The 15,852-nt window shown below is 46.1% G+C and overlaps 1 protein-coding gene across 4 annotated transcripts in view; it reads left to right on the forward strand.

The window, feature by feature from the left end:
* Nucleotides 1–15,601, forward strand: part of tmem232 (transmembrane protein 232) — a 243,252-nt gene extending 227,651 nt beyond the window's left edge. For 3 of the 4 annotated variants that reach the window (XM_070865244.1, XM_070865252.1, XM_070865265.1), the window contains one exon: nucleotides 15,204–15,601. In XM_070865244.1, coding sequence (XP_070721345.1) covers nucleotides 15,204–15,365 — 162 coding nt within the window. In that variant the 3' untranslated portion in view covers nucleotides 15,366–15,601. Of the gene's footprint in view, nucleotides 1–13,855; nucleotides 13,956–15,203 lie in introns of those variants that run through there. The other variant, XM_070865259.1, reaches the window with a different exon arrangement.
* The last annotated feature ends 251 nt before the right edge of the window (nucleotides 15,602–15,852 follow it).

A 15,852-nucleotide genomic window follows, 5' to 3' on the forward strand; every position in this document is an offset into this window, starting at 1 on the left:
TGGTGCGTCTGTCCTCCCAGGGGATTTGTAGGATCTTGCGGAGACATCATTGGTGGTATTTCTCCAGCGACTTGAGGTGTTTACTGTACACGGTCCATGTCTCTGAGCCATGCAGGAGGGCGGGTATTACTACAGCCCTGAGCTTTGTGGCAGATTTGAGGGCCTGGTTTTCGAACACTCTTTTCTTCAGGCGGCCGAAAGCTGCACTGGAGCACTGGAGGCGGTGTTGAATCTCGCCGTCAATGTCTGCTCTTGTTCATAAAAGGCTCCCGAGGTATGGGAAATGGTCCACGTTGACCAGGGCTGCACCATGGATCTTGATGACTGGGGAGCAGTGCAATGCTCAGTGGCCTACCGTTGAGGTTTCAATGACTAGACTGTCACTATCGCCTTGCTAATGTGTCTTTCTTTGTACTGCAAGGAAACTACTTCATTAAATCTGTTCTGATTCATCACAAAAGACCTGTAAATAAGAACATAAGAAATAGGAGCAGTAGTAGGCCATTTGGCCCCTCGAGCCTTCTCCGCCATGTAATACGATCATGGCTGATCCGATCACGGGACTCAGGTCCACTTCCCTGCCCGCGTGCCTTGTTGTGGTGATGGACATAAGTCTATTCTGAGAGACGTAATTAATCTGACACATCAAATAACCCTCACAGCACATAAAGCGTGTTGCAATGGCATAATGACCCTACCCATTATACAGTGCAGTCATATGTGGAGGGGAAGATATTCCTGATAAAGCAGATGACCTGAGGGACAGAAGTGTGTTTCCCACAAGGCAAAATACATGATGTTAAAATCAGACACTCACCAAGGGAGGGTTAACAATGTGAGTGCACATAGAGATTACATAACATTATTACATTTACAATCATTTACCCCATCAACACCACCCCTCCACCCGGCACCACCACCTCTCTTCCCCCGCCTTGAAGCCATGCCCAAGTTCCTCTTCCTTGCCCCGCCTACACCACACAACCCGCTTCCCTGCACCTCACTGCCTCTGGTTGACAAGCTTGAGCTGGAGGGCAGCGGGATGTCTGCAGACCTGTGCGTCTTGATGAGAAAGCAGGGGGCGTGACCGAAGGCGCCGGGATCTCCTGCTCCTCCGGATCTGTCTGCCTTGGGCTCGGGGCTTGCAATTCGCATCCAGAAGCCATCTCTTGCCTCATCACCTCAACGCTCTAGGTTGCGCTCTCCAGCACAGCGATGAGCCGGTCCTGTCACCGTGCTGCTGGGTGAAGGTGGCCAAACTACCAGCTATCCCAGTCATGGTTTGGAGCATACTGCGACCTATCTGCACGGTTGTCCGTGATAGCTGGACCATCTTCAGAATTGCAGAGAGCCGTGGTGGATCCTCAGGTGGTTTCTCACCGTTGGTGGATTCTGGTGCCTTGCTTGCCGTTGTGCCACGGCTTCTGCCCTTGGTACAGCTTTCCAGTATGGAGGCCATTCCAAGCCCCAGGAACTCAGAGGCCGACGCCGAGGTTCTGCTGACACCTGGCTCACATGGCAGGAGGCTATTGTCATCCTGTTCCTGCTCCTGGACCTCAAGGGGTTCAAAGACGGGCTCTTCTCCCTCCTCTCTCTCCTCTTCTTCTTGGCTCAGGGTGGGGGAGGTGGGAGCAGTGGGAATTGGTGATCTGGGGGGGCGGGGGTTGGGGTGGAGGAGTGATCTGCTGACTTGGGCTGGGGGTGACATCAGCGTGGGAGACGTGGGGTCTGATGGCTTCTCTGAAGGCCAGAGGTCGATGGTGTGCCTTGATCTGTGCTGTAGAGGACGATATTTCAATCTGTAGGGTGGGGTGGGGGTGGTGCTGGTCAAGCTGAGATGTGAGCTGTGCTATCTCACATTCTGCCAGCAAGGAGTTGCATCTCTACATGGGCACACCAATACTCGGCAACAAAGTGCGCGATAAACCGTGAGTGACTTAACATTGCATGTCCTTTCATGCCATGAGCGAGGCTCAGACCACAGATTAGTATAACCTTACCAGACTGTAGCAGTGGATCTGCACCAACCTTTGTGGTTGCATGGCGTCGGTCACCCACCAATGCCGACGCACGCTCCTCCAGCCTGCTCAATTTGACCACCTCTGCTGGTCTTCCTCCCGTCCCATGCAGGCTTGCTGCCTTGGATGCGTTTTTCTTCTGCACAAAGAAACGTTGCAGCCTTTAGCCCCTTTGCTGATGCCCCCTACGCACACTCCCGCACACACACACATCTGGCGCACAACACTTTTGGCGTTGGGCAGGAGGGGACGAATACATTTTTACTCACCCTTGCTGCCACCACCAACGTTTCTGGCATTGGTCCCCATCATGCTCAACTTTGCCCATTGCGGACACAATCTCAGCGATCTCCCTCCAAATGCGGTGGTATTGGGCTAGTGGAGGCTTGCCACGACCATCCTGGGTGAGGTAATTGTACCTGCGCTCCACCTCCATTACTAGCTCCTCCAATTCCTCCTCATTAAACCATGGAGCTCTGGGCCTGCTTTTGCTGGTCTTCATTGCTGGTTTCTGGCCACTCATCATCAACGATGAAATGAATGGGTACTCAACAGTTTGTGTGTCTCAATTTCTCCAACTTCCTCCTCTGCAACCTCCAACTCTGTCCTCCCCAACCGCCAACTCTCTCCTCTACAACCTCCACCTCTCGCCTCTCAAATGCCAACTTTGTGCCTCAAATGCCAACTCTCTCCTCTCCCCTCTCTCACTCACAGGTGGAATAAAGTGGTGTGCCTTTATGTGCATGCGCAGTACACCAATCAGCCTCAAATGGCCCCAAAATGACGACACATCTGAAGAGAAAAACTACAACAAAAAAAATCACAAAGTCTTGCGCATGCGCATTGGAGGCCCTCTGAGTGAAGAGGCCTCCAACTGTCGCACACTGATGACGTCGGCCACTCACTCTCGCTCATGCCCGGCAACTGCCGCTGTCTGCCACTCACACAACGGAGCCGAAAATGGCTCCCGACGGGACCCGGCAGCAGCGGGCAGCAAAAAGATAGGTGCCACCCGGGGGCCGCCGAGAAATAGGCGATCAAATTCGGCCCCAACGTCAGGTTCCAGATGTACGCTGACAACACCCAACTCGACCTCTCCACTACCTCTCTTGGCCTCTTTACTGTCTCTAAATTGTCACACTGCTTTTCCAACATCCAGTACTGTGTGAACAGATATTTCCTTCAACTAAATATTGGAAGACCAAAGGCATTGGCTTTAGTCCCCGCCACAGACTGTTCTCTAGCTACCGACCACATCCCTCCCCTGGCAACTATCTGAGGCTGAACCAGACTGTTCGCTGCCTTGGTGTCGTACTTGACCCCAAGATGAGCTTCCGACCACATATCCGCGCCATTACTAAGAATGCTTACTTCCACCTCCATAACGTCGCCCGACACCACCCCTGTTCAGATCATCTGCTGCTGAAACCCTCATACATGCCTTTGTTACCTCTAGACTTAACTCTTTCTACGCACTCCTGGCTGGCCTCCCACATTCAACCTTACGTAAACATGAGGTCATGCAACATTGTGCTGCCCGTGTCCTAACTCACACCCATTCATCCAGAACCCTGTACTTGCTGACCTACATTAGCTCCTGGTTGAGCATCGCCATGATTTAAAAATTCTCATCCTTGTTTTCAAATCACTCCATGGCCATGCCCCTCCCTATTTCTGTAAACTCCTCCAGCCCTACAACCCTCCAGAATCTGTGCCCCTCCAATTCTGGCCTCCTGCTCACAACTATTTTAATTGTGCGACCATTGGCAGCTGTGCTTCAACTGCCAAGGCCCTAAACTCTGGCATTCTCCTCCTCAACCTCTCCGCCTCGCTACCTCTTTTTCCTCCTTTAAGACGCTCCTTAAAACCTATATGGGAGAAATTGGCATCGTTTGTGCCTCCCGTTAGCACCTGCGGGGGGGGGGGGGAGCGGTAACGGGACGCTAACGGGTTGCCGACCAGATGTGGTGAACCCTTGCATGTTTGCACTGGCCCTAACACATACTGCCTCGCTCTCTTGCACCCTGGAGATCGTGATGTCATCCAGTGCCAGTGCACAGTGCCTTGTTACCGCCCTGGATGCAATATTCGCTCCCATTTCCTGCAGCCTTGCCGGGCATCAACAACGGCAGCTGCAGGAGGCATTGTCACCTCGGCTGGTCACTTGGGGAGTGCTAATTAACAACAGTGGTGATTAAGTAAGGAAACATTTATTTATCTCCCCATTCTGGTCCCTCCTGATTTCCTTAGCCCCTGTTCTCTTCGAGTGCTTGGGGCTGCTATGCATGTAGAACACGTGCTGTGGCCTAACACAGACAGCATAAAAACTCATTCACCCCAGCATTGGCCCTTCCCTTTAAGGGAGGGAAGGAGCCTGTACAGACGGTAGTGCTGTACTGAGCATTGCTCAGCGCTCTGCCGATACCGCCCCTCTCACTCCCTTTAGCGCTCTAAGGGAAGTGGTAGCGCTTGATTTAGCGCACCATTTCTCTCTTGGAGCGCTAAAGTGGAAGTTCCCGTCAGCTGCAAATCTTTTTCACCCAGCAATACTTTTACGCTCTCTGAAAAATTATCATCCCCAAACGGGGAGCTATGCATTTTCTCGTCAGATCTCTTTTACCTATCTTTTTGTCATCTGCTCTAATATCTCCTATGTGGCTTGGTGTCAAATTCTGTTTGATAATGCTCCTCTGAAGAGCCTTGTGATGTTTTGCTATGTTAAGGGCACTATATAAATGCAAGTTGTTGTTGGGTTTATTGTGTGGAAAAAGTACTTCCTGATTTCACTCCTAAATGGTCAAGCACTAATTTTAAGATTATGCCCTCTTGTTCTGGATTCCCACACCAGAGGAAACAAGCTAAGTTTATGCAACTTATGCTTATAATTTAACCCTTTCGGCACTGGTATCATTCGGCACTGTTGCCCTTCTAAGACCAACATACGTATCCTGTAGTTTGGTTCCCAAAACTGCATGTAGGGTTTGACCAAGGCTCTGTACAACAGAAGCATAATTTCCTTACTTTTGGATTACATCCTCCTTGTGATAAAGGTCAACATTCCATTAGCCATTTTGATTACATTTTGTACCTGTGCATTAGTTTTTAGTGATTTGTGTACATGGACGCCTAAATCCCTTTGCTCCTCCGCACCTCCGAGTCTCTCACCATTAAGAAAATATTCAGATTTGTCTTTCTCCGATCCAAAGTGGATGACCTCACACTTCCCCACGTTGATATCCATCTGCCATAGTTTTGCCTACTTACTTAGTCTGTCTATGTCCCTTTGTATCTTCCTGCTTCTATCCACACAACTTACTGTGCCTCTAACTTAGTGTAATCTAAAAACTTGGCTATACTACTCTCTATTTCTTCATCCAAGATTAATATATAAGGTGAAAAGCTGAGGCCCCAGTACAGATCTCTGGGGAACACCACTTGTCACAGCTCACCAATCAAAGAACTAACCTTTATCCCTACTCTCTGTCTCCGAACCATTTACTGACCTTTGTCATAAGGTGACCTCCAATACTGTGCATTCTCATTTTTACTGATAATTATTTGTACGGAACCTTATTAAATGCCTTCATGGAAGTCTATATAGACAACATCCATTTCCCGATCCACCATGCTCGTGACCTCCTCAAAAAGTTTAACTCGATTCATCAGACATGAGCTGCCTTCACAAATCCATGCTGATTCTCTCGGATCAGCTGATACTTGTCCCAGTGCTCAGTCACTTTGTCAAAGGACACTGTAGTTATTATATTGCACATAATTACAAAAGGGCGTATAATATCCGAGTAAAATAAATATTTATGCTGTATTTTATATTACTTAAAAGAAAAAGACAAGAGAAGTAAAATTAGGGGAACATCTAGGCAATAGTGACCAGAATGCAATACGTTTAAAATGATAATTGTAAAGGACGAAAATCAGATTAATAGATTGGAGAAAAGCTGATTTTGAGGGGCTGAGAATAGAACTTGAGAAAATAAAATGGGCAACAATATTGGCAAACAACAATGTAGAACATCAATGGGAAACATTTAAAATGGTGTTCAACAGAGTGCAGGAACAATATATTCAGCTAAAAAGAAAGAAAAAACTAAACACTAATGAGACTCTATGGATGAATAAAGCCATCAGGGAACAATTGAGGTTAAGGAAAGGCATACATTAAGTACATAGACAGCAGGGGAGTGCATGATAAAGGAGAATATGAAGAGATTAGGAGCGAAGTCAAAAAAACAATTAAGAAGGCAAAGAGGAACTATGAAATTAAATTATCAAGGAACATAAAACAAAATAGTAAAATATTTTACAGGCACGTCAATAAAAAAGGAAGCTTGAGATGGGACTAAATAATACCACAGGTAACGATAGAGAGATGGCAAAAATATTAAATAATTATTTCACTTCAATGTTTACTAGGGAGATAGAACAGGTGGGCATGATATTGGATGATGAGATTAGTAATGAGATAAGTGTATTTAAAATAAAAAGAGGGGATATATTAAATAAATTAATCAAACTCAAAGAGGATAAAACCCCCAGATGGATTGCACCACGCATTTTAAAAGAATCTAGGAAAGAGATAGCAACAGCATTACTACACATATTTAATAATTCGTTAGAAAAAGGTGTAGTGCCAGAGGACTGGCAGATAGCTAATGTAATACCTATATTTAAGAAGGGGGATAAAGCAGGGAATTATAGACTAGTCAACTTAACATCCGTGGTGGGAAAAATAATGGAATCCCTACTAAAGGAGAAAATAGAAAAACATCTAGAAACCAAAAATATAATAATGAAGAGTCAGCATGGATTTCAAAAGGGAAAGTGTTGCTTGAACAACCTCACTGAATTGTTTGAAAAAAATAAGAGAGAGCAGACAATGGTAATGCAGTAGATGTAATTTATCTAGATTTTCAAAAAGCCTTCGATAAGGTGCCTCATAATAGACTGATGAACAAGGTCAGAGAATGCGGAGTCAGAGGACAAGTAGCAGAATGGATAGCTAGCTGGCTTCAAGACAGACAGCAGAGAGTAGGGGTAAAGGGTAGCTATTCACCGTGGGTAGTAGTGTTCCACAAGGATCAGTGCTGGGACCACTGTTGCTCACAATTTACATTAACGATTTAGGGGCCGAAATTGCCCCCTTCCATAAGCTCCATTCCTGCCTCCTAACCCTAACCCTAACTCTAAGAGGCGGGAATGGAGCGGAGACCCCTTGAAGCAGCGGAAACGAGTTACTGCACCGCCCGTTTTCCAGTCAAGTCGGGCAAGTGCCAACCCCTGACCAACCGGCGCCGACCCCCTTTCCGACCCTAGTGCAGAATTGCCTCACAGGAACACCACCACCGCCGGTCAGTGCCACTGACAACTTTCCTCAGTGGGGAGCTGTCTGTGGCTGGGCGGCGCGTGTGCCCTTAAATGGGAGGTCATACTGCCGGCAACTCCATGTTATTTTTTATTGTCGGCCGACTGCCAGGTAGGCCTTACAATTATGCCCACGGATTCAGCTGGACCACCGACAGGCAGTTTGGCACCCCCTCTTGGGTGCCAAGCCATTGGCCTGGCCAAAACCATCCCTGATGGCCCAGTGTTTGCCAATAAAGTGACTGCAGAGTTCGCAGCGGCTCTCCTCTTTCACTGAAGAGGAGGGATGTTGTGACGTGTCAGCGCAACACGCTGATGTCATCAGTGGGGCGCTGATGACTTGGAGTGACGGCTGCTTGATCCGGCCTCACTTCTGCCCTGCTGACGACTGCAACATCGCTCCAACTGTAAAAAAAAATACAGTCCTGAATTTCGCCGGATTATACGCCCCATGCATTGGGGTGGACAGAACACTAACAAAACAATAAGTGCGCCCCGTTTGGTGTGGAGGGCAATTTCGGCATCTTAGACTTTGGAACCAAAAACACAATTTCTAAATTTGCGGATGACATCAAATTTGGGGGGCAGTAAACACAGATAAATGTGAGGTATTATATTTTAGTAGGAAGAATAGGGGGGTCACTTATTACTTGGAGGGTGTGAGTCTAGATGGGGTAGAGGAACAAAAGGATCCTGAAGGACAAATAAACAAATCACTATAAGAAGTTGCGACACAGGTTAGCAAGGCCATAAAAGAGCAAGCCAAGCACTAGGGTTTATTTTAGATGTATAGGGCTAGATTTTATACTTTCGTGCTTATCGCCCCAAAATGGGCGTTATTTCTGGCGTGGGCGGTAAAAATGTGTTTTCATATCGCCGGCTTGTCGCCCATTCTCAAAGCACCTAGTCTCCATTTTTTAAATTGGGCGTTACCGCGAGTGACATGAAATGGGCGGTAGCGTTAAATCTTGTTGACCTTCTGCCGTAAAATGGCGCCGTCCTTAGCAACGGCATGGCAACGCTCGATTCTCGTGATTCAGGAGGTCAAGGGTTATCATGACATGCTCAGCAGAGGAGACAGAGAGAGAGGGAGCTGAGAGGGACTGAAGGCGCGTGTGAGTGTGGTGTGTGGGAGGAAGAAGGGAGAGTTTGGAGCTTTGCAGCAAATAGGGAAACAAAAAGTAGCTGTTACCAGCCACATATTTGCCCGAATTTGGCCTATAATGGAGGGAGAGGAGGAGGCATCACAGCACGCTGTGGAGACTGATGCTGGAGAGAGCAGTGAGGTGGGAAAGGAGCACATTGGAGGGCGCAAAAGAGCGAGGAGGTTCTCAGATGAGGCAAATGCCTCCCTCCTGCAGGAGGTCGAGTTACGCTGGGGTGATTTGACACAGGGAGGGCGTGGGAAGCCCACCCCAAAGGCCTACCAGAAGATATGGACTGAGATAGCAGAAGTGTTCTCGTCAGCGACCAATGAGATGCATGAGGGCAACCAATGCCACAAATGATGGAGTGACCTTGTGGAATCCGCAAGAGTAAGTATTACATTTATTTACATGTACTTATGTATTTATATAATTTGCTTTGTAACAGTCATGAATGACTTTCAGCAGATGTGAAGTCTTTCACTTTTACCGGGAATGTTTTACTCAAAGCCTGCGGTCACGGTGCATGTCTTTAGGTAAAGAATGATAATTATCATAATAAGCATGATTACATCTGTCGGTTATGTGTTGTATCAGTCTCTGTGACAGTACCTAGCAATGATATCACACAATGGTCTCATGCCATGTCGTCCTGTCAACTTTTACAGAAGAAGCTATCGACGATGAGGTCCGTGCAGAGGCAAACGGGTGGGGGGCCACCAGTCCCCAGCAACATCACTGAGACGGAGGCGTGGGTGCTCGCACTCGTGGGAAAGCACACCCGGACAGCCACGGATCTGCAGACCCTGAAGTATGCCATGTGAGTAAAGCTTACACCATTGCGTGATGTAAAGTAAATAGATGCCAAACCCACTCATACCTGAACAATCATATATGATAGATGATTTCTAAAATTGTCCTAGAAATAATGCTGGCCTAATGAAAATCATTGCAATGCAACTGTGTTGATGGTCATGAAATGTGATGTCTGTGATCATCTTGACAGCGGTGGTGCTTTTGTCGTGCATATGCTGTGTGTAGTGCTGGACTTACCTTGTGACCCTATCATCCCCTTCTCCTCTAATAGCCTCATTTGTGTTTTACAGCTCAGCCAACAGCACGGCCCCAGGCAAGACCACAGAGGCCAGAGACTCTCCGGACGATCCTACATCTGGTGCTTAGGAGGTCCGATTCTCATCTGTCAATCCGTTGGGTCTGTTCTCCACGGATGAGAGCGCCGATTTCAAGGAAACTGCATCGCCACGCTCCAGAAGCCATTCCATCCCAAGGCCATCTAGTGGTCCTCCGGTCATTCCTGCCTCCACTCTGGAGGTACCGGCCCCAAGCACCTCGCCACAGGGCACCCCATTTGTCCCCAGGATGGCGCCAACCCCGCGGAGGCTTCATGGACGCAGCAGGTCTGTTCCACGAGCGCCACATGACAGCAGAGAGGTGGGTACAGTTGTCCAGGAGGACTGTAGACATTGGTGACCAGCTCATCGAAGGATTGGGGGACATATCCCAACAGCTGGCCACCATGACTGAGTGCATTCCGCGGATGGCGGAGGCCCTGGATGCGATAGCCAGGAACACTGCTGGCACAGTGAATGTTGCCCCCTCGGCACCCCCCACGCCAGGCGCCATGGAGCAAGGAGGGGAAGGTGTAGAGATGGGGAGAAGAAGGGGAGGGGAGAAGGAAAGTGAGGTGCATGTCGCAGGTGATGGCTGTGTTATAGCTCCATCGGGGTGTATGCAATTTGCTGTAATGTATGGGGGGAGGGGACCACCCTCCTGCTTTACATCTTTATTCTGTGTTGCTGAACATGTTGAACATTTGATTGATGTCAATGGTGGAAAAAGTGGGGTGTGGGCGGGGGTTGGGTCTTTTTGCCTGTGATACTTATCATTTCAGACCAATGTTGGTATAAAACATTTTTTATTGAACATAACCTTGTTGCGTATTGTCTCAGATAGCTGGACCGTTACACACTGGTGATTCCTTAACATGAAAGGCTTAAAAAAAACTTAACTTCAATCAACGTAAACTTTAACTGGCACCAAGGTGATGGGCACCATTGATGTCTGAGCTGCACACACACAGCAGTGTGTCAGCGTTGTCACTCACAGCAATGTTCTTTCACGCAAATTGTTCGGATATCAGCTCCTCACGTAAGAGTCTTGCAGCTATGTAGCCACCACGGGCCCTTTTCTGTGGTCTGGGCATGGTTGCATAGCCAGTCTGATTGTCTGGCCCTGTCAGCGTCCAGCCCCTCATCGTCCTCTTCCTCTCTCTCCTGAGGTGGAGCATCAGTCCCTTCTGGCAATTCTTGGCCCCTCCTGATAGCCAGATTGTGCAGCATGGAGCACACAACCACGAATTGAGCTACTTGCTCAGGGTTGTATTGTAGCTCCCCTCCTGAGTGGTCAAGACATCTGAAGCGCTGCTTAAGCACAGTTAATGTTTTCTGGAACACATTACGTGTGTCTCTGTGGCTCTGGTTGTATCGCTTCTCGGCCCCGGTGTGGGTGTCACGCAGTGGGGTCATCAGCCAAGTGGCTAGACCACATCGGTTATCACCAAGCATCCAGCATTGTCCTTGTGGCTGACTCTTAAACAAGTCAGAGTCAGCGCTCTTACACAGGATGTGAGCCTCATCGAAGGTGCCCGGACATTTGGCAGTCACTGCCATGATGATCTGGTTGTGGTCGACAACTAGTTGGATCTTCAGGGAGTGAAATCCTTTTCTGTTCCGAAAACACTCCAGGTCCTGAGAAGTTGGCCGCATGGCGATGTGAGTGCACTGTATATCTCCCTGCACCCTGGGGAACTTAGCAATGCAGTAGAATGCTCCTGCCCTGTCAGTCTGAGCCTCTGTGGTCATGGGGAAGCTGATAAAGTCCATCCTTCTCGCGTACAAGACCTCTGTTACCTGTCTAATGCAGCGATGGGTGTCATGGTGAGACAGAGGGCAAATCTCGACCGCAGAGGCCCGAAAGGAACCAGACGCGTAGAAAGACAGTGCTGCGGTGACCTTGATCTTGACCGGCACTGATGTCCTGATGGCAGGCTGCATATGTGGCCTAATCAGCTCACATATTTCATTGATTCCCACCTTATGGAAGCGCAGTCTCCGAAGGCAGGTGTGGTCAGACATGTCGAGGTAAGACCTCTTTTCCCTGTACATGTGGTATGTGTATGGTCTGGCCCTCCTCCTCATTCTTGCATGTCTTAAATTGGGGACATAACGATGTGCGTCACACATTGAGCTATCTGCACTCTGAAACATCTGCGTATTAATCGATGCAGGATGAGAAATGGCTGGCCCCATTGCAATGAAAGTATAATAGCGATTGATCAGAAGCAATAATTTTCTCACTAAAATACACCTAGAGTAAACCCCCAATAGTCCAGAGTCTGAAAATATGTCGGTTGAGATGGTCACTTCACCTGAGAAGAACTCCAGGTTCAATGCAAACTCCCCCGAAGTTGAAGCAGCCTTTTGAATGAAGCGAACTGCGATTTTAAAAATGGCAGCCACACCGCTGGCTTTAGTTCAGAACAGTTGCACTTTTTCTGGGCGGTTTTTTGGGTGAGCGATATTGTGGGCGATATGTGTGCGAGGTGGTGAAAGTGACGGTGGGTGATCTCCTGGGCGTTAGTTTCGCCAAATGTGCTCTTTACAACAAAACAAAAAATGGGCGGGCGGTATTATTGAATCTCGGCGTTAATTCCATGCGGAAAGTAACGCTGGGCAATATTATGGACATTGATTTCACCCATTCTGATGATTCAGCCCAAAAAAAGTGGGCGGATGATATTATTTTTTCCCGGCGTTACGCACATGGGGAAAGTAACGCTCGGCAATAGGTTTCCGTAAAATGCCCGACAGTTTCCATTTTGTGGCTAAATAGGCAATATATAGGCGTTATATGTCATTTCAATGGTAAAATGGACATTAAGTGGGCGTTGTGCATGCAAAAAAAGTGGAAAATCTAGCCCATAGAATTGAAAAGTAGTTATGCTAAACCTGTATCGAACCTTGGTTAGATCACACTTAGAGTACTGCGTACAATTCTGGTCGCCATATTATAAAAAGGATATAGAGGCACTGGAAAAGATGCAGAGAAGATCTACAAGGATGATACCAGAAATGCGAGGGTATACATCTCAGGAAAAGATGAACAGGCTGGGTCTCTTCTCTTGAAAAAAGAAGGCTGTGGGGTGACCTAAGAGGTCTTTAAAATTATGAAAGATTTCGATAGAGTGGATATAGAGAAAATGTTTCCACTTGTGGGGAAGAATATAACTAGAGGCCATCAATATGATAGTCACCAAGAAATCCAGTAGGGTATTCAGAATAAACGTCTTTACCCAAAGAGTGATGAGAATGTGGAACTCGCTACCACAGGGAGTGGTTGAAGTGAATAGTATCGATGCATTTAAGGGGAGACTAGACAAGCATATGAGGGAGAAGGGAATAGAGGATTATGCTGATAGATTTAGATGAAGAAAGACAGGAGGAGGCTCGAGAGGAGTATGGACTGGTTGGGCCAAATGGCCTGTTTCTGTGCTGTATATCCTATGTAATCTTATGTAAAAAAGGCAATTTTAAGACTATGACTTAAGAAAGAGATAGATAGATTTCTAGATACAAAAGGCATCAAGGGGTATGGGGAGAAAGCAAGAATATGGTGTTGAGATAGAGGATCAGCCATGATCATATTGAATGGTGGTGCAGGCTTGAAGGGCCGAATGGCCTACTCCTGCTCCTATTTTCTATGTTTCTATGATCTTTAATGTTTCTTTTTCTAAAGATGCATTGTTTTTTTGAATACAGCTATTCCACTGCTGCTTTTCTTCTTAATCCCCGCATCCTCCAAAAACTGCAAGTGTGAACTGATGTAGTTCTCGGGATAAGTATAAGGTTCAATATCCCTTAAGATGTTTTAGTATTTGTAACTTTGGATTATCACTCACGTTAACTTTCCTTTTACAGTACTACATGAATGCACCCTTCAAGGTGGAGTCTTCAGTTCATTTTTCATTTTGATGACAGTGAACTGTCCTTTCTCTCACTGTCATGTTGATAACCAATTACTCTTTTATTTTACAATGCTGTTAAAAGTCTGTGACTGTCTTTCTGTGAAAAGAAGTTTGTGAGAAGGTGTGAAAGTCCCCAGGCAGGCTCTGACTTCAAATGCTGTTCCAAATGCAGTTATATTTTCACAGTGACAGATGGCTACTATCAGCACTTAAAGTGCTTTTTTTTGAACACAGCATAGTGTTCTTTGACATTTGTTTTGAATTTTCAGCCAGGAACTATTAAACAAGTTGCTGCATTGGTTATTGATTCTACAGGAATGACTTTGCCAAAAGGATAGAGCTAGAGAGTCAAGTAAGTCAGTAGTCTCACACCGGTATTCAGCCCAAACCTTCAAAGTCCATAAAACAATCTCAGAAGTGGGATTGGTCAGGGGGGATTTCATCAGCCCTGCAGAAGCTGTACTAGTCAGTACTATCTAGAGTGCAAACTCAGCATTGCGTGATATGATTAACTCTGCTCTCTCAGTGTTTATTGGATCTAACTGTCAGTACCCTTTGATTCTTCCCCTGCCTGTCAGTCTGCATCAAAAAAGCTCCTTCATTATTAGTTAACAGGAAAAGAAATATATTGACCAATCAGAGTAGTGGTGTTGCCTTTGGTTTTAAAGACTGAATTGACTGTTCAGACCATTTTTCTTGGATTCCTCTTTACTGATATGTGGTTTCTGAAGATACATGATTGCCCTCACAGTTGTTCAGTCTGAGAGATCCTCTAGTACTAAAATGGTTTTTAAACTATTTTGCGTATTTAGGACATAAAATCTAGTAGCTTTCTTTTTCTCTATCTTCCTCCCTATTTTCTCATGTTACTTTCTCAGCTGCAGGACAGATCCAACCCTTTCTGAGGACAAGGTTATTTTCACTCTTCCTTGCCTGGACAATGTGGATTTCCTTTTGCTCATTTCTTAGCTCTACTGGAAGACACCATGATTTCTCAACTGGTCATTTACACCCTTTAACTTTACTATAGTTAATGACTCCATATGAAATCTGTCTGTACATTTAGCACACACTTTCATACCTTAATGACATTTTGGAAGTGTCCTTTAACAAAATGCAGCAGCTCCATTCTAGCCCCACAAATGCACTTTAACTGGGAATCATACAGGGAGGAAGATTAAGCCCACTGTAGAGTTCCAGAACTTGAAGGTGGACCAGTGTTTGATCATACGAACATACAAAAACGTCAGCCAGGAAAAGACTAGCTGGCCCATCTAGCCTGTTCTGTACAGGTGTGATGCCTTGTGTATCAGGTTAAGGGACTCCCTACACCCTTGGCACCAGGTTATTATTGTGTCTGCCCGCTTGACGTCTGGGGTCATTAATAAAGAAAGAACTGATGCGAAACATCTGTGTGCACTTTTTGTCTGAACAATTTGACTTCTGTTGTAACACTTCTCGTGTTGCTTTTTCCCATTAAAAATTCCATGATCCACATTTATAAAGGAATGAATGCGATTTTATTGGGAAAAAACACAAACACTTGCTTACATTTACATTTCATCATATTTAAATAATGCATAACACTTTAATGTGTTTAATTTATTCACCTGACAGTGGAGAAAAGAGTTCCAAGCAAAAATGGAAGAGGAAGAAGAGGACAGGTTGCTGCAACTACAAGAAAAACAGAAAATAGAAGCAGAAGATTTTAATGAGGTGATGAAGAGAAGGGAAGAGAAACATCACAAAATGTCAACTCCATGTGAAATTCCATTGTGATGGGAAATCTCAAGGGTAACAGAATGCATCCAAACTATTTATGACTGTGTCACAGCAGCAACATTTCATGACGAGGGAGCAGCGTATTTTATGGAAATACTGTACCTACCTCCCAATTTTCACAGTGACATTCTGTCAGAATTCATTAAACAAGACAGCCGAAAACAGCATTTTTAGGAAATTTGTTAAATGCTGTTATTAATCTATGAATACAGTCCTGTGTTCTATTAAAAGATCCTGACTGAAAGTAAAATGCAGTGTTACTAGTCTGTACTAGCATGGGCCTAGTCATCCACACATGACAATAATCAAGCTCATTAAAGTTTCAGTGATAATCAATGCTATTGAAACTTTATCTAGTCCATCCAACGCTTTACACTCCTGACTATTTCTAAACTTACAAAACTATTTAAAAATTCAACCCTTGCTAAAATCCTGAGTGAGCTAAGATGTTATGCACCTTTGTACTCAGGTGTTTTCTGTGAGA

This window comes from Pristiophorus japonicus, chromosome 1 (genome assembly GCF_044704955.1).
Source record: "Pristiophorus japonicus isolate sPriJap1 chromosome 1, sPriJap1.hap1, whole genome shotgun sequence".
NCBI lineage: Eukaryota > Metazoa > Chordata > Chondrichthyes > Pristiophoridae > Pristiophorus > Pristiophorus japonicus.